Source organism: Phodopus roborovskii, unplaced genomic scaffold (genome assembly GCF_943737965.1).
Source record: "Phodopus roborovskii unplaced genomic scaffold, PHOROB, whole genome shotgun sequence".
Classification (NCBI taxonomy): domain Eukaryota; kingdom Metazoa; phylum Chordata; class Mammalia; order Rodentia; family Cricetidae; genus Phodopus; species Phodopus roborovskii.
In genome coordinates, this window is record NW_026126433.1 from 51236611 (window position 1) to 51261964 (window position 25354).

The 25354-nt window shown below is 40.8% G+C and overlaps 1 protein-coding gene across 1 annotated transcript; it reads right to left on the bottom strand.

Moving 5' to 3' along the window:
• Positions 1 to 547: 547 nt before the first annotated feature.
• On the bottom strand, positions 548 to 24740 carry Fbxo28 (F-box protein 28). The gene is made up of 5 exons (XM_051186481.1): positions 24438 to 24740; positions 11343 to 11452; positions 10232 to 10370; positions 4435 to 4630; positions 548 to 3862 (listed from the first exon to the last, which is right to left on the bottom strand). The coding sequence occupies exons 1-5, from the start codon at positions 24699 to 24701 to the stop codon at positions 3468 to 3470; spliced, it is 1104 nt and encodes a 367-aa protein (XP_051042438.1). The 5' UTR covers positions 24702 to 24740; the 3' UTR covers positions 548 to 3467.
• Between the last annotated feature and the right edge of the window lie 614 nt (positions 24741 to 25354).

The window sequence follows — 25354 nt, forward strand, 5'->3', positions numbered from 1 at the left end:
TTGTCCCCTAAAGGATCTCAAGACAGAGCATTGAACAGTAAATTTCCTGTTAGTCATTTCCAAGCAGCCATGTCATTTTGTTTGTTCCCTTTCAGGTCTTCCATTCGAACGTTCAAATCTCACATGTATTTCTGAGGGTTTGGTTTAGGTAAAAAGCAGGTACTCAACACTAAAAAAGGATCTATGCCTGTACTGATCACCAAGGATGAGGGTTACATTAAATTAAAATGCTACGCGGTTGGAAACTGATGAGACAGGAGTTCTCAGATCCTAGGAAGTATTATGGCTAAGGATGCAGAGAACTCAAATAAAGAAGGCAGCTAAGGAAACCAACTCAGCAATGAAACTGAGTGCTGTCTTAGGAATGAGCTCACTAACAAGGAATGGGCACCACATGGCATTTCTTTGGAGGTTAAAGTGCAGGCTATGAAATGATTATATAAACAGTGCATGAAATAGTGCAATCCCAAGGTGCCATTATTTTTGTTTATGACGCATAGCCTATATTTTACGTGTCCACTTTGTCTAAAAAATCCAGCTGTAGTGACACCTTTTAGCTTATTTATTTAGGCATTAAACTCTTGTTTTACCCACTCTTGGGGCTACATAGAATATTTTAACATTTCAACACATAAGAGTATTAGCGCATACATCTTGAAACTACTAAATTAAGGCAAGCCCCTGTGAAGTTCAGTACTCCAAAAAACAAAACAAAAATCCATGTTTTACAAAATAAGTTGATTCCAAATTATAGGCTTTCGACCTGGGGCACCCCAATAGTCTTTACCACAGCAGGGTTACTGCTAATTGCCCCATTACCCTTAGACTCTCCAAATCACAAGGGAAGCGTGAGGAGCTTCTGTAACACACATTGGTTGGAAAACAGTTGAGCAGTCTATGTGGGAGGTGAGCAGGGCTCTGCAGGACAGGGGCCAGTCCTCTTCACCTCCCAACCATGTCTTTTCATGTTTGTATGCCTGTGTGTAGTGTGTACCACGGGTAAACTTATACATGGGGATGACCCATTCCAACAGAAGAATCAATTCTTGGTGGGACACTTTACGAAAGGTGCTGTAAACCAACCACAGCATGTAAGCTTCTGCCAGGAAATGCAAGAGGTTCCTCTCAGGAGGCTGCTTAAGTTTTCCCATGGCAAGTCAGTTTTAGCTATTAAAATAATGCATGATTTGGAAAACTCTAAATGCTACTGTGCTATCCCAAAGAACTGCATTAAATGGCGAAGATAACTTCCTAACATGTGTTAGCTACTCCGAGAAAAGCTTGAGACAAGCCAGCTGTAGTACTTTGTTCTTAGTTACAGATACTCATATTTGGGAACAATTGTGATTCAATCTGACGGGCTGGAGATCATAGGTGTGTGCAGCAGACCTGTCCCTTCTTATTGTGAGTGTTCATTATGAAAGCCATGCATGCACGCACAGTAACTAATGGAAGACTAGTGATTACATTTAGGCTAGTTAGATGGAGTTTAAAAAAATTCTGAGAAATTATTAAATTATTGAAGAAATAATTTGAGGCTCATTTCTTTGATGCATAAGGATTATACTTTGAAAACCTGTACTTCGAAGCTTAAAAAAGTCTTCCTCTACCAGAACAGTATACTGATAAAGTCAGCTCAGAGTGCCCAAGAGGCCTCCTCCAAGGCTACGGTGATATGGCTACGTCCTAGGATTGCAAAAGTGAGACCTGCTGAGAAAATGAGTTCTAGACAAGGACCTTTATGGATGACCTTGACTGACAAATCTTTTTAGGAAACTCTTTATTTTAAAATTACCTTCCCAACAAACCACGAAACACTTGGATGCCATGTTATGGTTTCTCACTGAAAACACACTACATTGTAAATGGACAACTTGAACAAAACCAGGGGCAGGATCATGACGGGACGATACTAAGAATGGGTAGGAGAGTGTCACTTGGTAAAAGTGACCTGAAGGATGCATGACGTATCATGTTGGACGGATGACAACCTCGTGCTTTTCTACCACTGTGGGATTTACCAAAACCTTAGTTTTATACAGGTGTCAACTTTCACCTGGAAAGGGATAGTTTTTACTATCTCACACCTAAATTTACCATAAATAACTGAAGCCCAAAGCAACGGATGTTTAAAAAAAAAAAAAAACAAAACTACATAATTTAGTACATTATAATAAAAATAGGAGAGTGGTTGCTGAATGGTCAAAAATATACGACAGGGAAAAGAAGCACATCACACAATTTGGAGTTGTTAAAGTGACCACTCAGGTTGGATAGTGCAGGACACACATTTCCAGTTACAAGCTCAAAACAGGAGTGCAAACAAAACTAAAGCTTCTGTTCATGGGATCATGGGAGCTTCAAAGTGGCATTCAAAAGCTTCACCTGGCTCATGCCCCAGAAATGAAATGATGAAACTGCTTTCTCATGGCACAATTTTCTTCAGTGAACGTTTTCCTTCAGCTGGGTCCCTATTCGGTCATGACTGAGCCATGAGCACAGTGACAAGTCAGAATCGAGGTCTGACTTCTATGGAAAGAGGTTTGGATTTGGGGTTCTGTCTTAGCTAGTGTTCCTGAACCCTACAGAGAAGAGACACATCAATGGACTTTACAGTCTCTTGTGTCTGCAAAACTGGAGGACAAATGGACTGACAATTCTTCCCCTACAGGCAAGCTGCTGCAGAGGAAGATGTTAAGCGCTTAAACCAATAAAGGCGCAGCTCTGAAAGTGGTGTAGAGGTTCAAGATCAACACCAGTGCAAGAGCTGTGAAGTGTGCTGACTAGGCAATGCATGCATCCATCCATGCAAATGTAGCACATGGCCCCAAAGAAAACTGAAAGCATGTATCTAGCATTGGAAACATCCCTTGCCAGTAGTTTATAAAAATAGATAGCCAGTACTATAGAGCCCCTGCTACAGTCAACACTATGCAGTCCTTTCCATTACCCATCGCTTCAATGCCAAAGTATTAACTACTTCTCAGACATTCCAGACAAAGGTCACTTATAACAAACAAAAAGTCAACTTTTTTTTTTTTTTTTTAAAAAACATGATAGTGTCCATTTAAAAAGTAGATTTGTTTTTTCTTTCAAGTGAACAGGACATTTTATGTATTAAACTTAATTTTTAGTCTGTCAAGAATGGGCTTAAAATCCATATGTAATGTGCATATATGCTGAAACAAACAAACTTAACACATTGTCTGCACAGGAAAAACGTTAGCTCCCAAACATGATAGCATGGGTCTGGTTAGTACAGATCTATTGCAAAGTAAGGAGGTTCTGCACATCGGCTCCACCAGAGAAGCGCGAGAAGGTTGCCAACCACAAGAGCCAAGTGTAAGTTGTGTTCTGATCGCCTGGAAGCCTAAGGGACGCCATGTTGCTCCAGTCTCCTGACAGGAAAAACTGCTTAAACTCCCAGCCATGGATGTCTTCCTCTGGAGCTACAGCTGCACTTCAATTTACTTTCTATTCCGAAGTCGTTTGGATTTCCTAAGAGAGTCTATGGCTTCTGTTGCCTTCCTTCGCTTCCGAGGAGACTCCTCATTCTGCCCAGATCCTGAAGATGTTCCTACGGCACTTTCCATGACTTCTCGGAGCTTGCGTTCCAGCTCCGCCAACCGTGCATTCTGTTCACCTATGATCTGGGTCTGCTCTAGCAGTTTCTGGTCTTGGTCTTGAAGCTGTTTCTGCTGTTCTTGCACTTTGGTGCGGAGCTCAGAAATTTCACGCCTGAGGACAGTCACACCAGCACCATTGGTTTTAACCTGCTGCTGGAGTTTGGTAACCTCTTGTCTTGAAGGGTTTTGCTTGGAGAAGAGCTGCATTGTTGTCAGGGCTGCAGATGGTCCCGGAACTGGGGAGAAAACATTTAAAGGGTTAATCATTCATGTTTTCTACTGGGAACACTTCAGTTTACTTTAGGATTTGGGGTTTGTTACAATACAAAACTAATTTTGAGTTAGTGGTTATGGCCACATGTAAAGATTTAGCCATAAAATGGATCTAGAAGGCATAACTTAAAAACCAAACCACACCAAACCAACCAACCAACCAACCAACCAACCAACCAACCAACCAACCAACCAAACAAACAAAAAAACCCAAACCAGAAGGAGGGAACTGAGGAAGTAGGCTTGCAGCAGAATACGTATAAAGCTCTGGGCTCCATCCTCAGCACCAAACCAACTAAGTGTGGGGTAAATGAAAGCAGATACTGGGGTCATTAAGTTTTCACGGGTTACTAGAAAATGAAGGCACAACACAAGGGGAGCTGCCATGCCGGTGGTACATGGCCATGTTCCCAGCACTCCAGAGGCCAAAGCATGATGATCACCCTAAGTTTGAGGCTAACATAGGCTGTATAGAGTTTGACACCAGCTTCAGCTATGTATGTCAGCAAAAGAAAAAAAAAACCAAAGAGGATACCTGGAGGAGAGCCCATGAGCCTTCCAGACACATCTGACCCTGGCAATTTCCTCTTCAGGATTGGGACAATCTTCTCATCAAAGTACTCCATCGCCATGGAGGAGATATCCCGTAATTCCTGTAGTACTTCATGGGCTCGTTGAGGGGCTCTGGTGGAGTTGACGTATCTCAGTACACGGTAAATCTCATCAATAACCTACAATAATGAATTCTTGTAAGCACTTTATAAAGTTTTAAAAGAGATCAGCTGAATAGTAAAGAAGGGATAACCCATCTTACAGTTGCTGTGAAAACTTACAGAGCATTTAACACATGAGCTTGGCAGGAGAATCCACAGCACAGGCTTCTGGATGCCTAGCCCTAGTAAGCATTTTTCCTGGACCAGGGTACTGTGCCAAAGCTACAGAGTCAGAACAATAAGATACAGCTCCTGCCCTGAAGGGAACTGGAACAACCAGGAGGCACACAAACACATAATATACAAAGAACCACAAATTTGCTAAAGAAACTAGAGAATTAAGTGCAGACATTAAACTCTGTATGGAAGAGTGGCAGGGTGAGGGGGTCAGCCAAGTCTACACTCAAACCTGATTCTATTCCCAAGCCCCAAGAACTCCATCTGATTCCTCTTTCTTTTGTGCACTGCCACCACATGCTCGGTCCCTTAAAGCTTTGTTTTTCTAAGTGTGGAATAAGCTTTCAGACCACACTTTCTCACTATCACCAAAAGACAGCAAAATGTTCTTTTCTATTTTAATGACAACTGCAATGGGGAATCTGAAGGCAAAATATCAATGGAGAAGAAATAAGGACTTGCTGCACTGGTTTCTAACTCCTTCCTCTCCTACTTGAAATGTAGCTGAATGTCCTTAGCCAAATGTGCTCTCAGCTTTACTCCCTTGCCAGGGTATTGTTCACACAGCCATGGCTTCAATGCACACCTGTAAACGGTGACTCTCATCTTTGAAGACCACAATGCAAATAATGTCTATTGCAGTGGGATGGTATCTCACAAGAACCAGGGGCTATAAGCCAAACCATTATGCCATAAGTCTCAAACCTCCTTGAATCATTTTCCTTTTGCTGCATTCATTCCAACTCTGGGTCAGTCTTGTAATCTGCCTTCTCTTCTTGACTCAGAGAATAAACATACAAGAAACACAGAACGTAGCCCAACAGTACCGGGACAAACTGTAGCCCTTAATGTTTACTAGATTCACGTTGAAGGTGATGATCCCTGGTCAGTCTATAATGACTTGTCCAGTAAGTGTCAGCAAAACTAAACAGTTAGGAATGGTCCTTTGTATGATCATAAGATGGCTTCACCAAGTGGCCAGCTTTGTGGGCAAGGTCTGATAAGGAACAGAATGAGCTGAGACAGAGCATGAGGCAGACTGAATGGGAGTAAGACATACTGTGTTGAATTCAATGGGCATCAGGTGATGTGTGTCAGAGACAGCAGCACCTAAGGTCAGGAGACAAGAGGCAGGCAAACTGCAGAAGACAGGTTTCAGCAGGGAACAGACAGCACCCAGGGTCTGAGCCCACAGAGAGAACATGAGGACCAGGGAGCTAACGGCTAGTGCTGCCATTTTCTTCAGTTACTATCCCATACAGAGCTCATGTTAGAAGTGAACGTTTTTCAATAATGTGTTCAACTACTATGCTAGAAAGCCAGTCTTTAGTAAAATGGAGCATCTTTTCTTGGACATAATTATGCAACGTAGTTTAAAGTAAATATTCAAGGGGGCTGGAGAGACTGCTCAAGGGTTAAAAGCACTGGCTGTTCTTCCAGAGGACTGGGGTTCAATTCCTGGCACCCCCATGGCAGCTCACAACTGTAACTCCAGTTCCAAGGGATCTGACACCTTCACACCAATACACACACAAGTAAATAATCCACTCCAGTATTTTCAGAGTGCTTTCTAAGCACTCTGATGTTCTCTGATGTTTCAAAGCATCAGAGTAAAAACCAATAAACAGGGATAATAAGATTCTTATTCATGGCCAGGCATGGGGTGCACACCTTTAATCTCAGCACTCAGGAGGCAGAGGTAGGTGGGTCACTGTGAGTCTGAGGCATCCTCAGAAGAGGTCATAAACAGTTTTACTATTGGATACCCAAAGCCCCACAGTGCCTGGCATATGCCAGCTACTTCTAGGTATTAACTAAATAAGGAATAACAACAGCCAAATACTTATATTAACATTGACATGTCCAAATGAAATTGTGTGGGGACAAGTGACAGGGTTAACTTCAAATTAAGAACATGAGTTTCAGAGGGTGATTGCTCTGAACACAATGAGTTAACCTGAGAATAATTTCTCAAAACACACAATTCTTATATGTGCTTCTGTTTAATTAGTTGTCCTTAGTTTTATAACTAAATCTCTAGATATTATGTATATACACATATTTATTGGTAGGCTAATATTTGCAGCATGTTTGGCAATGTTTATTTATTCAGCTGTGAAAAGACAATCCTTCCCAACAGTGATTTTGTGAATGACTCATAAATAGCAAGCATACATCAGACAGACTACAGTGAGTTCCATGTATAAATAAGTACTGTGTGAGACACAGAAGGCAAAGAAGTGAGACTCACTTGAGAAATGGGTAGTGTGATGAGGGCACAGAAATAGCAATAGGTAAACTCTGAGCAAGTAGGGGAAAGTGGAGAAGACAGAGATGAAGAAAAGCAACAGTCAGGACTGGTGGCTAAACCTGCAACCCCAGTGCTCAGGAGGTTACAGCAGGAAGACCACAAGTATAGGGCCAGCCTAGGCTACATAGTGATATCCTATTTCAAAAAAGCACAAGTGCAACAAAACAAGGAAAAATGAGCCGAGGCAAGTGTATGCATAAATGGATAGGTGACAAGATAAGCAATCAACATGCCTGATATTGTATCCAAGGCATTTATTCTAGGGTATATTTTTAAAAGCAAACATTAGCTGAGGATGATGGCCTAACTAATTCCAGCACTCAGGAGGCAGAGGCAGGCAGATGGGTCTCTTCAAATTTGAGGCCAGCCTGGTCTACAGAGTGAGTTTGTGAGTTCTAGGAGAGCCAGGGCAACACAGAGAAACCCTGTCAGAATTCATCTGATCATCTCTCATAACTGTTTAATCTGGTGAGGCACACTTGTGACTCCAGCACTCACAGGTTGGAGCAAGGCAACCATGACTAGAAGTCAACCTGGAGATCCTATCTCAAAACAAACAAGCAGCCACAACAAAACAGAAACTACAACAAGACAAATACGTCCTGAGAGGGAGCAGAAAGGCAGTGAACCTTAAGGGTTACCTAATGGCTGTCTGTATGCCTTTCAAGAAATATACCACATACCCTAACTAGGCCTAAAGCAATAAACTAAGTTTTCAAGAATATTTCTGTGTTTAAAAAGTTTGTGAGTCACTATCACATTTTTAAACAAAAACCACTCAACGAAGCACATTCAAACTGTAAAGTAACGACACTGACCACTTGCACCTTTAGCTCTTGTGGACATGAGTTTACCTTTTAAAACCTACTCATCAGCTTCCATCTGAACTCTTCTACCGCCTCCCGCCTCCATTTTCCTGTTATCCACCTCTGCGTTTTTCTGTTTCACTCTGCTACCTTTTAGTCTAGTGAGTCTTTGTTATTCGCTGATATTAAGACTACAGCATATAAAAAGCCAATCAGAACTTCCCAGTCATCCAAGAAGGTTGCTGAAGGAGAGATGTGCACAAGCGCCTGCAATTTAACTCTGAGGAACCCAGCAACCTCCTCTGGGCTCTGCAGGCACTAACCCCTATATATATCTTTATTTCTTTAAGACCATTATAACTTTAATTTGGACTAGTCATAGCAAAATAAAGAAAATCCCAAGTAATCTTATGTTTAAGAACATTTTGTAAGAAATCTAATTAAAAAATCCAAGATATTTTAGAAATATAAATTTGAACTGTCATCTTTCACCATAACTGACTATGATAATCAAGAACTGAACATTGCCTGGCATGGTGGTCCACACCTTTAATGACAGCATTTCAGAGGCAGAGACAAGCAGGTCTCTGCGAGTTCAAAGCCAGCCAGGACTACAAAGAAAGACCCTGCCCCAATAAACTAACAAACAAACAAACAAACAAACAAACAAGGTGGTCATGCCTTTAATCTCAGTGCTCAGGAGGCAGAGGGAGGTGGGTTCAAGGCTGACCTGTTCTACATAACAAGTTCCAGGAAAGGGGGGGGGGGAAGAAGAGAGATAGAAAGGGGAAGAAGAACTGAAGGAGGGGGAGGGAAGGGGAGAGAGAGATAGAGAGAACCACTAGGAAAGCACTATTGTGACATGTAATGAAATCTCAATATAAACTGTCAAGGACAGGTAGGAGTATTTTACTAATGCTAAATTTCCTAGTTTTCTATCTGTACATTGGTTATGCAAGGAAGACTACCCTAGTACTTAGGAAAAATAGAACATACCTAAGAACCAAGGCTTACTAACTGTAACATATTTTCAAATGATTCAAGAAAGAGAAAAATGGTCTACAATTGCTAGATCTGGAAACCTGAAGATGCGTTCATTGCTGCCCACTGATTTGGTACTAGAATTTAAATTGAAAAGTCAACAAGTAGTTTCCAAAAAGAATAGAACTGGACTGGAGTTCACTGCAGTTGCTCAGACAGTACAAATCGATGTTTCAGTCATGTGAACCCTAGTGGCAACTTCTGTAAAGGCCATTCATCTTTGCAGGCCCCCAACTCAGCCACAAACCCCTCTGTTAGAACAACTGGCTGCACTTTTCTTTGATGGTAGGACACTGGACGCTAAGTCTGAGCTGCTTCTATTATTAAAAACGAGATTCACAGTGAAATTGTCTATTGGAGAGGACAAGTCATATAGGCTGAAAGGACTCAGCAGCACAGAGAGCTAAGGGCTACACATCTGTAAAATCTGCTATAGAAATGTGAACCCAGTTTTTAGTTAGTCACGCTCTTACAGTATCTTATAAAAGCATTTGCAGGTCATATGAGGAAGTAAGGTACAACAAGGAAGATTTGAAATAAAAGTATATGCCATCAAATCAGATGTCATTCCAAACTGAGAATGGGAATAGTATCTACATACAATATTGCCACTATAAATTGTTTATGGAAATAAGAAATTTCCACCACTTGATAGACACTTTTGCCAGTGTCTATCAAGAAGCAAAATGATCTTTCAATCCATTTCCATTGCTTCTATATCTCACTTGAATCTACAATCAATTCAACAAGTAGGATGTTCCCAGAAGTTTCAGGTCATGCAGTGTGGTTGGGGAGGGGATTTACTTAGTAACAGTACAATTGCCATATTTAGTGTGGTAAAGATCATTCCTTAACCCTGGTATATTCCCACAAAACAAATACTACTCTAGTTAGTTCTGAAAAACCAAACATTTCTTAAAACAAATCAAACCCAGCAACCCTCCACCCTACCTCCCCCAAACTGTAACAATCTTGAGGGCAGCACAAGACCTTTTTTGTTCAATGCAATATTTCTGGTATTCTGACCATAAAGGTCAAAATATTTTCTTAATTACAAGCCCTCACCAAGTCTCTCATTTCTGCTGTGCATTTTACAATTTAGACTTTTAAATGTCAAGATCACAGGAATGATGCCTATTTATAATTGTACAGAAAATCTAAATATAGCCACTAATAAAAATACATTCAGAGGAGTAATATTTGACAGCATAAAAACTGCTGTAACATCTGAAGCCTTAGTTTATACAGGGCAGCCCAGCTTTCTGGGTATGCGGCACTGGTTACCTTTCCTGGGATGAAGCAACAGAGGTTGGAATCCACATACTTCATGAAAGTCATATTTAGCAGTGACAGCCTCGTTTCCACGGCAGCAAGGATGTCTGCATGACGAGCTAAAGAATGGTTTCTCCTTTCTGACTCCCTCCTGAAATAACAATAATAGTGGTGACTGTTAAAGCACTAGTGTAGAATAAAATGTTAACCAATCAAAGTATCTTAATCAAACAGACAAACCGTAACATGTTAATTTAGACAGACATTTGCAACTGGGTAATAACTGTAATGCTCATGTATTTTTTTTTTTTTTAACAAGAACTACTGCTAACAAAATACCTGTTTTAAAAATCATTTTGTTTGAAGACATAGTAACAGCTGGCAGTAGCACAGTGGTAGAACACCTGCCCAGTACTGTGAGGAGTCTTACTCCAACACCTTTCTCTCTCTCCTTCAATCTTTTGTAACAGTTTTACTCAGAAGTAATTCATATGTAAAACTCAGTACTTCTCTATTTAGAAGGCAGTTGTGCACTCATTATACCTATGCCACACCACTTTTAGTATGTAGTTTAATCAGAGTAGATCCTGTATATTAGGGTGGTTTGACCATTACTTCTCATCAGTTGCAGCCATCTGCCAAGTCATCTACCTCGTGTCCTATGATTTCCTTTTTCTGAACACGAGAATAAATGGGATTGTGAGGTAGCCTTTGCATCTGGCTTTTCACATTTCTACAGTTCAATTTCTACAGTTCACACAGTTACTAATGATCTAACACCGACCTTTTTATTGCTGAATGGCATCCCCTTATACACAGATATCATCCCTTTAAATATCTGGGTTGTTTCTCCATTTTGATTATGAATAAAAGTGCTAAGAACATCTGTGTACAAGTGTGTGTTTTTGTTGTGTTGGGAACCAGACGTAGTGTTTTTTTGTTTGTTTTGCAGGGGGGGGGAGAGGAGTTGAGACAGGGTTTCTCTGTGTAACCACTCTGGCAGTCCCGGAACTTGCTCTGTAGACCAGGCTGGCCTCGAACTCATGAGACCCACCTGCTTCTGCCTCCCAAGTCCTGGGATCAAAGGCGTGTATTACTAATGCCTGGCCAGATTAGAACATACCTTGGCAATTGTGCTTTAACTTGCTTCTGACATAGATTGTGGTACCTCTCCACTTTCAGAAATCCCTGATTCAACATTCTCTGACAGACCAAGTCCATTCTTTTACAAACCTGTAAGCAGAGGGGAGACAGAATTAAAAAAAATAAAACCAATGACTAAATTCATTAATGATGAACTTGGATGGGATGACTGAGGTGGGAAGGTCTCTGTGTGTTACTGTTCCCAAAGGCTGACTTAAGGTCAGTGTCACCAGTACCATGGAATTATTATAGTGTCTCACTAAGAAATTAATGTTTGGTCAAAGCAGTATCATTTACTTAGGTGTGAAGAATATCTTGCCTGCAGTAGAGTAAAATGATGTACCTAGGAGCTTTTAATAGTCTGAAACATTCCCTTTTATCTGCCCCCAAAAGGTAGTCTAATCTCAGAAATACCAGTTAGAATGAGAACTTTTACTTCTTTGAGTGATTTGTGTCATGATGTCCAAAGCTTTCAGAGGAGATGCTGTTATGTCCTCCAAAGCATCTCAAGGGACATTGGAAAGGCAACCACTTTTGGGTTAACACACAGTGTGCCATCTGAAAGCCAGAGAGCCTGATCTCTAGGTGTGGATGGTAGCTAGCTCAGAGACAGCTGAGACAATTGCAAGATGAGATTAAATCACACAAGCTAATTCTACTACTACTCTAAAACTGCATAAAATTGTTATGTCATCTTAAAATGAAACCCAAGCCTATGTTCTACAGATTTAATTTCTATTAAGCAATCCTAGCATCTTTATTATCTTTTAATATTTTAAAGCCAGCACATAAAACTTAGTGGGTTTGTCCCCCCTCCCTGAAAATTTTATAATGGTTTGGTCATCAACCTAAAGGTTACTTCTCACTGTAGAGTAGAGGTGCTGGAAAGTACAAGTTTTCGAAGGTACTGCCTACCAAGGCCATGCCAATTAACAGAGGCTATGTCAAGCTTCTTTTTATCTATCCTATTCCATTACAGCATCTATATATAAATACTTGTCATATGTTTGTTAAGATGAAATCTCTAAGTTTATTTCTTCTGGGAGTACAGAGAGACAAAAATTCCTGTACACTGAGCTGAATTTCGCAAAGACTTTCTTTTTTAAAATTTATTTTTCTTATTTTACATATTGATTCATGAAGGCTTTCATGGTTTAATACTGAATCACAGCAGGCCATATGAAACACATTAGGAAAAGTTATTTTGAACTGTATAACAAAATTAAAAAAAAAAAAAACAAAAATCAAATTGAGGGTAGTGACACACCCCAGTAATCCCAGCACTAAACTAAAGAAACAAGAGGCAGGAGGGCTATTTCAAGTTTGAGGAGCACAGAGTTGAGTTCCAGGCCAGCTAGCACTATGTAGCAAGAACATCTCAAAGGAAAAAAGAAAAAAAGTATTTCCAAATCACTGCTTTTTAAACCCACTGAAAGGTCTGTTCATTCAAAGGCAAAGAGTAATTTGGGATTTAATTTCAAGTGGAATGTAAAAGTATCTTATGAATAAGGCATAATCATTTCTACTTTACAGTAAATTTAAAAGTGGCACTTTGAGAAAGACAGACAAGGTCACACATAACCAGGCTGTCCTTGAATTTATTATGTATCAGAGAATGGCCTTGACCTTCTGATCTTCCTGCCTCAACCTCTCAAATGCTGGGATTACAGGCATGTACATCACACCTGATTCTCAACACACTTATACTTGCATGCCTGTGCACATGCATTTTAGACAGGTGTGTGTGTGTCTGTCTGTCTGTCTGTGTGTGTGTGTTTGTATGTGTGTTTTAGACAGAGACTGACTGTGTGGCTCCAGTGGGCTTGGAACTCATCACATAGACCAGACTAGCCTCAAACTCATAAAGATCTTTCTACCTCTCAAGTGCGGGTATTAAAGGCAAGTGCCACCTCATTTGGCCTTTAACACGGGTAGATTTCTTTCTTTCTTTTTCTTTAACACATTTTAAATGAAAAATAATTTCCTTTTGAAACCATGTTTAGTGAGAAGCACTATTTTTCAAAGTCCTTTGATAGGAGAAAATTCTAAAAATTATTTCCACAAAAGATACAAGTAGATATTTTAATTGTTACTAACATATAGAAGTGATCCTAGGCTATATAACTACCCTCCCCCCATGAGATACTTTAAAAGAACTTGTGAGAAATATAGTATCTTAGTACTGAAACAGGATGCAGGGCTTCACCTCTTCCAGCACTCACATGGAGGCCCACAAGCCTCTGTATAACGGAGTTCCAGGGAATCTGGTGTCCTCTTCTAGCCTCCCCAAGTACTACATGCACACATGGTGTACAGATACATTGAGGACAATACACTCATAAACATTAAAAACAAAACAAAAAAACACAAGAATGAGTTATCTGCAATCTTACAGAGCCCATCTTGGGAACCTCTATGGGCTCTCGGAACGCACTTTAGAAATTTAGTATCCTAATATGGAATAAACATATCACCACAAACATGAGCACCATTTTTTTTTTTTTTTGTGAAAAAATGTGAAATGTGTGAAATGGAAACAGAGAAGGCTAAATTCTCATCTTTTAGGGCAGAAAGTTATGGGAAAATGTGGAGTGGTCAAAGGTTTCAAAGTGGTGTGCCTGGAGTAAGAACTGGGGACGGCAGAAGGCAAGATAGCTACTAAAGACCCTCCCTCTACTGTTAAGTTATAGGATATTTCTTGTGTCTGTAGACTCTGCAACATTACTAAGTTCTGAGATTAAATATTTTTTTGAACAACCACATATTTACAAACCCCCCAAGGTCAATGGATTATTCCTGTAACAACTGCTGAAACTACTTGTTATAAGTTTTGTTCCACTAAAATTTTGTTCCATGGATCTAGCAGGTTTTAAGGGTTCTGTTGTCTTTGTTTAACCATGCACAAAAATAGTACGAGTGCTTTACTAATTTGAGTAGGTAAGAGTCACTAATGAGAACCAAAAGTCAACCAGGGGAACGACTGAAGATGTGAATTATGCTTCTCAGCAAGAAAGAGCAAGACTGCAGCGTATAATGGTTCTACAAAAGGAATGAGCAAGGTACCAAGCAAGTATTTCTGAAGACAGATCAGATGTACAGGGAAGGTGAGAGGAAATTTCCCAAGTCTTAAGCCTGTAAATCAGACAATGAGAAACCACTCTTAAAAGGCAATCCCCAGTCTTTTCAAAGGTCTGACACTGGGACAGTTGGCTGGTTATTTCTGTATGCACTGTAATATCAGAATTAAGTCAATATGGATAAAGCCCAGAGGAAAAAGGAAAAGATAAAAAACAGAAGAAAACAAACAAACAAACAAAAAAAAAAAAAAACCCCAAAAACCCAAACCAACCAACCAACCAACCAAACAAAACACGTCACAAAGACAAATTAGAACAGCACCACAGAAGCCAACATCAAACACACCGTGAAGCATTAGTCAACAGTGTCTGACACTCAGGGTTTTATTAGTCCTTCGCCTTTCATGCATGTTCAATAAGCACTGACAGCAGACACAAAGATATAAAACCACACACATATCTTCTGTTTAGGGTTCAAAAAGAGGCTAGGAACACTGAACTATACTGAATTTCCTTCCTTATGACAAGCAACTTAATGACCACTGCTGCCCACATATGCTAGCTTGCAATTCTAAATTACCCATCAGGGTAAGGAAAGGAGATAGCACAGTGGTAGAATGGGTTCAGTACCTCACCGAAGCTAACTGCATCACACTGCACATTAGAAACAATTCCTAAACTGCCTCATCTCAAGTGCAGTTCTAAATTAAGGGGTATGTTAATAATTTCCAAGGCTCAAGGGAAAAAAATGTTATTAACATCAACACAAATTCTAGCCAATTGGCAGTTTACCTAATACACAAATTAAAAACACAAAGCATAATAAACAAAGATGATGCCTATGTCAGAAACCATTGGTGCTCATAGAAACAGGCTAGAATGGTAGAGAGGAGAGGCTAAGGAGGGTTGAGTGGGTGGGAAAAGGCTAACCAATAGTCACTAAGCTCCATTTAGAGGTTGTAGTTACCTTGCACTCCTGCAAGGTACCTACAGACAGTGATCAAACACAGTACACTTATAAATGCCAGGAAAAGATTTTAAATGTTTCCACTATAAAGGTTTGAGATTCATGTTTATCCTAATTTGGACATTACATAACAACACATAAGATATGTGTGCCCAAACCTCCTCCAAGCATTGGTGGCACATGCCTGGAATCTTAGCACTTGGAAATAAGAGCTAGAGTTCATGGCCAGCCTGGGCTATATATCAAGTACAGGCCAGCTTAAACTGCACAGTAAGACTGTCCCAACAAATTAATTAACTAACAGTTTTCCAAATATGCACAACATTTATGCATCAACTTAAAAAGAATAAAGGCTGGGGAGGGGGGACCCAAATGATGTAGGAAACAGCTTTTAGCAGCACTTATGGTTTTTAAAAATCATAGTCAATTTAAACGTGTCAGTTATAAACATCAATACAAACAACAAATGTATGTATCTGTTAAGTTTTTAAAAAATCTTCCATGTACCTTTATTTTTATATATATTTATTATTTTTCTTATTTTATATATCGATCCCAGTTCCCTGTCCCTCCCTCCCATGCACCTGATCCCTTCCCATCCCATCCCCCCTCCATTTCCACAGGGAGGGTGATGCCTTCCAGGAGGGATCATCAAAATCTGTCAAGACTAGGATACAAGGAATAACCTAAGAGATTCATACAAGGTCCCTCAGAGAAGGGGAAAGGAACAAGATCTTCTGTTATTTTATATGTATAGGTTTTTGCCTGCATATATACGACACACTGCTGTTTTAATATTAGAAAACAGAATTAAGTTTTCCTAATTCATTAATTATTTTAGGATTTAAATGTCATGTATATCCTTTTTAAAAATCATTTTTTTAAAAATTAAGTGGTAATACATTCTTTTTCTTTACATATAATTGGTTTTTTTAAAAGATTTTTTTTTTTTTTGTTATTTTGAAATTTATTTTTAAAAAGTTGGTGTTTTGCCTGTATGTGTGTGTGAGTGTGAGGGTGTTGGATCCTGGAGTTACAGACAGTTGTGAGCTGTCATGTGGGTGTTAGGAATAGAACTAACCACTGAACCATCTCTCCAGCCCCCCTTCACATATTTGTTTAGAAACGTTAGATTTGTTGTCAGCATGGCCTTTCTTGACAATGCAACACAACTGCATGATAAATTTGTGGAACTTGCAATTTTCCTTTAATATCTCTGAAGGCATGTTTTAGTTAATTCTAAAATAGACATTTGGCTAAGTAGCTCATAATACATGATGCCTTTTAATTTGCAGAATTTCCTCCTCTGATGCCTGAGCTGTCTTGAAAAATGCTACCCTAGAAGTCTTAAATTTTAAGATGCTGTAAAGACTTTCAGATGTAACTCATATAAATCACCACAATAACATATACAGCAGCTCAAGATACTCTTAATTTCATAAATACTGAGTTATGAAACACTAACTTGGAATGGAGGACATTGTATAATACAGCTCAGTTTTTATAACACATTCTCTGGTGCTCTAGAATTTTGTTTTGTTTTTTAAATGAAGTGCTTGATGTTTTTCCCTAAATAACTCAAAAGCCATCATTAAAGATTCAATGCCTGAGTTCAAACTACTGATACAAGACTATAGAACTTCATTTTTTCACTTGTTTTGACTGTTTGGGACAGGGCCCTGGGTATAGCCCAGGCTGAATTTGAACTTGGAGCAATCCTCCTGTCTCAGTTTTTCAAGTGCTGAGATCAAAATTACATGGCTTCAACAGATTTTACTAGTTATATGCCCCTGAACTCTTCAAAAGATCAACAGCAGAAAAGAAAGAAAATGTGGAGTGTTCTAGAGCTTAATTCTTTATCAGACCCAAGATGTTGTTCCCTAAAAAAGAGCTATAGCAGACATCTGAGGAAAACTGAGGAAGCTGAAGAGAAGTTGGAATGTTAAATCCCAGAAATAGATGCCACTGTGGTTATATGAGGCAAGTATTTAGAGGTCTGTCTTATATGTGTGCTCTTCAAATAGATTGGTAAACGGTGAGCTACATCCTTGCCTATGCCTATGCGCCTAAACTGCTCTGCCCCCATTCAGAGCAAGAGAATGAGCAGATAACTGAAGGAGTCAAGGTAAACATGCCCAAAATTGATGATGGATGAAATATCATTTATAAAATCAATACTGAACGAGGACACCCATTCTGCTTGATTTCTTTCCTATTTTCTTTTTTAGGGAACTCACTTTCATTTCTCTAATCCAAAAAGGATCAACTTACCAAGTCTTATATAACAGTATTTTATGTTTCCTAAAAAATGATGTCCACCTTATAAAACAGGCTGCCAAATAGTACTTGTGCTAGTATACAGTATATTTATAGATATAGGTGATTTGCTTGCATGCACATCTTGTGCCCTTGGAGGCCAGAAGAGGGCATTGGATGTTTGCAACTGGTCCTGGACGGTTGTGGGATGCCAGCCTTATGAGTGCTGGAAATCAGAACTAGGTACTCTGGAAGAGCAGACAGTGCTCGTAACCTAGTACTATGGTATATTATATACACCACATATACATCGTAACTCTCAATCATCAGCAGGTAGAATTACAAGACATGTTTTATCTTGGGTGATTTGTCCCCTAGATGATCACTTGAAAGAAAATACAAATTCATTTTACATTAGTCTGAGAAAAACAATTAGGAAGAGTCTTTTCTGAGGGTTCCTATAAAGCCAGGGGGAAGACTTTTTGATGAGTTTTCTGTGACCTGGGCTGTTCTCCTCAGTAAAGGAAGTGAGCATTGATTAAAATGAGGGAACTTTGATGCACCATTAAAAATGGCTATCTTGTTTATACTCTGCTAATTTAGTCTCAGAATTTTGTTCTTGTTGCATGTGTGTATGTGTGTGTGTGTGGGGGGGGGGAGTAAAGATGATGACTCAGCAGTTAAAAGTGCTTGCTGTTCCTCTAGAAGACCTGTTTGGTTCCCAGCACTGACATGTAGCCACTTGTAACTCTGGCTATAGGAAATCCAACACCTCTGGCCCCTACAGCAACTGCATACATGTGGCTAACACAGACACTCACATATAAATAAAAACAAAAAGAAATCTTAAAACATTTTTTTTCCTTAAGCTCAGAATAGTGGTGCATGTTTATGATTGTAGTATTTAGGAGGACCCAGAGTTTGCTAGTTTGAAGCCAACCTGAGCTATACCAGACCTGTCAACCTCTGGCCTTCATACTCACATACGTAAATTCACTGGTGTATGTATGCCACCCACACAGACATATACATGACAACACCCACACACATGCACATAAAGGAAAAATTTTAAAGTCTTGCAAAATATTAGTTTCATACTGCAGTGAATTAAAAACCTGGGGGGGGGATCTAATCTAGTTGAGGCAAATAATAAGGACCACTTTTTCAGTAGTTAGTGTAAGTCACACAGAAAACCCCTTTACTCCACAATGATGCGACTTTCTATTGTTTACTCACAACAGTGAAATGTTTTAAGAAGTATTTTGTTCATCATACTGAAAGCTTACCCTGCATCACAGACTCTGGAAGGCCCAAATGACACACGGTGAATAAGGGGGAACAGAGACCGGGAGGGTCACCAACGCTGACCTTATTTCTCCATAGGTACATGCACCTACACAGGTGAACACACATGTACACAAAACAGGAAAAGAATCACTGCATAGAAGAAATCAGGTGTATCTGCGTACCTTGTATTGTCATTTGGATCTGGAATGTCTTCCAGAAGTCCATGTGTAGAGACTTGGTCTCCAGCTTGGCGATGCTAGGAGCTGTCCAAGACTTTAAGTAGGGCCTACTAGTGGGTCTTGGATCACTGCACTTTGCACCCTGTCAGGGGATTGTGGAAAGCCAGACTCTCTCCTTGCCTACCACAGAGCCAACACTCTGCTGCACCAGCACCAGTGGCCCCAAAGCAGTAGGTATGCACAATAAAGAACTAGAACCCAAGACTCCCAAGACAGACAAACCATTCTCTTCATCTCCTGCCTCTCGCACTGACAGAAAGTGGAACAACACCTCGATAAGCTAAATGGAATGATTCTTACACACCAAACACAGCACTAAGTGAAGATTGCAGCCTGTGCAGGTAAAACCAAAGATTTCAAAAGCAAAAGAGAACATTTCATAGAGGTTTCTCCCAAGCTCCTACTTCTAACATTTTGCTATTGAATAAAGCAACCATCTCAAGCCTGACATAGGCTCCTGTTTTTCCTCATATGAGATGATGGCACCTCACTATAACTTCTTTTGATTTTCTTCTGGACTTCACTCAGTGTTTCTATCTCCCTTTCTATTGTTACTGCACCTACTACAGTAGAATTACTTTTAGAAGAGCCTGTTTTCCAACTTTAAGCTCCATGAGGGTAGAAGGGTTCAGAGGACATATCACATTTGAAGCTAGCCTGAATTACGTGAGACCTTACTTAAAAACAAAACAAAAACAAAGACATAAAAGGTTTGCTTGAATTCTTCATTTTTAAAAGATGATCTTGGAGAGCTGGCCCAGTGCACAAGCTAAGAACCTGAGTTAGAATGCTGCCCAGAAGCCCATGCTCATGCAAACAACTGAAATTAATCTCAGAGGGTCATAAGAAACATAGCAGACTCAACAGACAGTTTGCTGGAAGAAGGGTACCCTCCATGAGGGTTCTGGTTCCTCCTTTCAGGACACAGCTCCAGTGATCCAAGAGTAGGCACTATTAAAGTCTTGGGCAGCTCCTAACAGTGCCAAGCTGGAGACCAAGTCTTTAACACACGGACCTTTGGGAGACATTCAAGATCCAAATAACAGTGCAGGGGATACAAACACATGTGACATGATTAAAGTAAGGTGAATGTGGAACTTACACAATCTCTGTTCCTTTATTTTTTTTTGAAGAGTGGTCTCTTAAACCCAGGGCTTTCCAATATAGTGAGGCTCAAGTCAGCTTGTTTCAGGGATCTCTACCTTAGAGGCTAGATTTACAAATGGGCTGTCATGCCCACTTGGCATACATGTGGGATTTGGGGATCTGAACTCCCACTCTTCTGACTGCTAAGCAAGTTTTAACTGAGTCCCCTACCCAGGCCCTATTCTACCAATATTCTTAGACATTTCCCCTCACAAAAGGCAGCCATTCCTGGAGAATATCAAGAGTTTCTCACACCTCACTCTGCTGGGGAACAAAGTCCAAAGTATAGGTGGAGACTCCCCAACAGCACACTGAAACTTTATACTTCCAGATTCAAGCTCATGCCAAGCCCTCAGCCACTCCTCCCAGGGACTTCAGTGCTTCCCAGGCTTTTTCTACAGGTAACGTTCCAACAATGATCCCGAAGAAGTTTTTCCTGCTTAACTTCAACACTCTTTATTTATGTGTAAGCAATAGGGTGCTTCGTAACTGTGTTGGGAAGGGTATGTCCACTGCATCTCTATATGGACACTGGGATTCTTCCTTTGTGAGACCCCAAGAAGATAGGTAGAAGGGAGGAACTGTCCTACAAGATTATTGTCCCCTACTTTTCCTTCAGTACCTGCTGTAGAGAACTGGGAAGAAAACAAAATCCACAGCACAGGGCATTCTGCAAATAGGGTGGAGATTCTTGAGGTAGGTGGGGTTTCCAAGACCCTTTCAGGAGTCTGCACGGCCAAACTAGTCTCAGAATGGAAAAGAGGTAACTCTTTCACTCACTCGCAGGTATCCAGTTGAGGTTTCTAGAGCAGTACAGTAATAACGTGATGCCTACTATTCTGAAAGCTAATGGGTGTGTATTTGTATTCTCATATTTTATGGAACTTTCTAAGGTGAGCTCTCAGGACCATCAAAGAGTATGCTGAGACAAAAGGGTCAAGAACTTCTAGCAGACAGTGAGAAACAAGGCAGAGAAGAGGTCTAATTCAAACAAAAGAAGAAGGCCTCTTCATTGTTCCTACCACCAACCCAATCTATAACTAAAGCTTTCTCATATGTTAAAACAAACAAACCATGAAAGGAACTATAAACAGCAGAGTCTACTCTCTAGAGTGATCTAGACAAGTCTCTTGGGGCAAGAGCATGGCTTTATATACTTGGCTGCTGACTGGAAAGTTCTATTCTAGAAAATAAGCAAGAATTATCAGTTTAACATGAAGTCATATTTATGTTCTGAAATACTAATAGATCCACTCTATTTGCATGAGCACCTCTGGAATTACTTGGGGGTGGGGATCATTGACAGTATCTCTACTATCTTGAAAATCCTCTCCTACACAAAACACTGGCCTCATGAGCCAAAGTAACACATTCAAAGCAAACTCTGCTAACCTCCCTAAAGGGTAGTCTCCATCCTTACCCCTGGCTACTTGTTCCAGTCTCTCAAGTCCTTACTAAGGGTCTGGGTGATACATCAAAGCCACATCAACATTAATTTGTCTGTTTCACTGGGAAAGCATTAAACTCAAAGTACATACCTTGCTATCTGAAAAGTTGTATTCAGTCAGAAACACTTTAACACATAATATGAATTAAATATTCAAACTATTTCTGTGGAGCCAGAATTTTCAGGCTGCATATGTTTAGGAAGCAAAATTTAGTGGCAAGAAGAGAGACAATTTAATAAGGCATTCAGACAGACCCTCAGAAATCAGTAGACTGGAAAATCAAATTTCAATTATTTATGGTTATAGGAGGCAAAGACTATCATCAACTAACCTGGAAAAATAATTGAAATAATTATTGTAGCAACTTCAGGCCAGAGATCTTTTATAGAAAATACAGAATATTGAGTATTTGGATTATGTACCTGCCCTTTAAGTTAGGTGCTAGGAACAGGGGAAGATTGATGTCTTAGAGGAAGAGGAAGAAAAAAAAGCAATCTGTATATCTTAATAATGCACACATTAGGCCATGGATTACAATTTTGCTTTATGGAAGCTAACTGTATCGCTCCCTTCGGAACTTATCCAGCCTTAATTCTTATTCAAGAAAACACAATGGAAGGAACTTAAGTGATGTATATAGCAGATGCCAACACATACACTTAAGTCTTTTGAATTTTTGGCAAACAAGTTAGGTAAAAATAACCATTTAAATTGAAAAGATATATACAAAGAACCTGCCAGGCAATGTTTCTTTTCTATCAATTTCACAAAAAGATCATAATTAAATTATTGCTGACACCTAGTGACAAGAAAGAACATCTGTATTTTATGTTACTTGAATTGTATTTTCTGAAACCAAAGATCCATCTTAAGTCACATAAAGATCCAGTAACATTATGTAAAGAAAGGAACAAGAAACAAGACCTCCTTGTTTCTAAACTGTATGTGTAGGTATAAAGCTGGCTGGAAAGAGGGATTGGGAGCAAAGGGACTCCTTATGAAAAATGTTTTAAATGACATATCTGTAACCCTAGACCAGGAATCAGAAAAACAACCGAGTTATAACTGATAGAGTACTCGTCTAGCAGGTGCAAGAGTGAGTTTGAACTCCAGAACAGTGAAAAAGCAGTAACACACACACACACACACACACACACACCAAACAAAAGTGAATGAAATAAAGAAAAAGAAAATAAGGAAATTGACTAACATGTAAATAAAACCCAGTTTTCCTAACATTTAAATAAGACAGCTGTGAACATTCTAAGCTTTGTAAAGCCATTGTCTGGCTGACTGGCTCAATTCAATCAAATGTTATGCCCAATTACCAAACACCATGTACATACATAAAGCATAAATTCTGGTCAAACACCATTCTTTGTAAAATATAAAGAAATACTTATAATTCTACATGAAATTCTAAGATGATGTTTTGAAAATCAAGGCATTGTATTCTGAAATTCCTACTCCCAATTGAAGAAATTTTCCATTCTGGAGACTGGCATGGTTGAAACTGCTGTATTGACCAGGGGAAACACACACACACAAAACCCATCGTTTGAATGAATGATTATAGGCTGTTGGAAGATGATTTCCTTTGAAATTCAATTATGGTCAATTCTGAGCTGGAGGTATATAGGTCTAAAACACGGCATATTGGTTATTTTTAAAAAATGCTACACACAGCACATTCAGAAAGATGTCTTTGTCCTTTTATAAACAATCCTGAACACATTTAGTGACTACACAGAACAGCTCGCAATCACTTCAAAATGTCCACCCCTTCAATTTCCTGACCACTTAAAGATAAATTCACTGGAAGGAAGTGAGATATCTTCCTGAACCAAGGAATTCATCAAATCCTCGGTCAAACCTCTGGGATGTAGCAAAATTCCAAAGGCAATTTTTTTTTTTAAATCTTTGATAGAATGTGCTACTTTGGGGGTATAAATAAACCACTCTGTCAGCGGGGGAGTGGGGATGGGCTTGAAGCACTAGTTTAAAAAATGATTGCAAGACCTGGGGGGAGGGGGAAGATAGTTTGTCAAGGGGCAAGTTGCTCCACTCTGGGTAGGAAGTGTCAAGGAGGGAAAGCCGGACTGGTCATTTCCCAGGGCTCTACTTAGTGGTCAACCGAGGCTCGGGTTAAAGCCACGAAAACATTCAACTGGGGTTGGGGTGGGGGTGGGGGGGGGACAGACCAAACCCACTTCATCCTTTTCAACCAGGACACTGGGGTGGTTGGAGGAACAATACACTATTCTTGCAACACAACCCAAGCCTGGCTGGGATCGTCTGCCTACTTAGGGGGTGTACTCGCGAAAAGCCGGGCGAGGGGACAGGCAGAGCGGTAAGTCGAGGCAGGCCGCCAGCTCCCCTCCGTTACTTCTCGCCGGCGGGCGCGGCCCAGGCTGGGGGGCGAGGAGACAGACCCCCAAGGCGCGGAGCCCCGCCCGCCCGCCCGCCCGGCTCTCCCGGGCGCCGGATGTCAGGGCAGCAGCACCCGCCGACCCGCACCGGGGACACTTCCCGGCGGCAGGGGCGCGCTCCGGGTCCCGCGCCCGCCGGCCGACGACCCCGGGGGCTCCCTCCCCAGGAACGCGCCGTCCTCGCCGGCCCGGAGGACACAGAGGCGGGGTCCCGCGGGGGCCTCACCAGGCGCAGCTGGCTAATTTCGTCGTAGGACATAAAGCTGAGTATGTTCTCGATGGCTACGATGGGCAGCGCCACCAGTGTGTTGTTTTGAGGCAGGTGGTCCGGAGCCAGCGCGGGCGCGGCAGGTGCCTGGGACCCCGGCTGCGGAGCCTGCGACGGGGGTGGCGGGGGCTGTCGCTGAGCGGAGCCGGCGGCCGAACAGGAGCCGCCGTCGCCGTGGCCGCCGCCTCCTTCCTCAGCCATCCGCTCCTCAGAAGCCGCCATCTTGGGAGCTTGATTCCTTCCTCCACTGTAAGGGGAGCAGGACACTTCCTGTGCGTCACTTCCTCCTTCTGCCTCCTCCGGGGGGCGAGGCAAGGAGAGGGAGGAGCTTGTGGAATGACAGGAGGAAAGAGACGATCTGGCTGTGTATTCGATGGAAAGGAAGGAGGACACCGTATACCTCTTTAAAATCGGAGACTACCTTGTTAGAGTGGAAATGATCAAAGATTCTGTAAGCCCCAAGAAAGGCGGCCGTCATGGTCCCTTATCTGATTGGAAACTGCCTTGAGGGTAGCAGAACACTCTTTGTTAACTGGGGCAGTTTTATTTCAAAGCAAGTCCACAAAGGATGATAAAAAAACATGTTAATCTTCATAAGTTTAGATGGAAATTTGTATTTAGATCAGCATTTCCCAAGAGTCATTGTAATAATTTCAGCATACAAAAAGGAGTAAAATACTGTTATTTAAAAACTACAAGACGGTAGACAAGCCCTGAAAATGTGTTGGTGAAATGAAAACAGAGTCACATGCTTTATGACTACTTTAAGATGACATGTCTCATATAGGCAAACCTATAGAGTCAGGGACCAGGGAAGTGTCTGGGAGGTTAGAACACTTGCTGTTTCTTCCAGAGAACCTGAGTTTGGTTCCCAG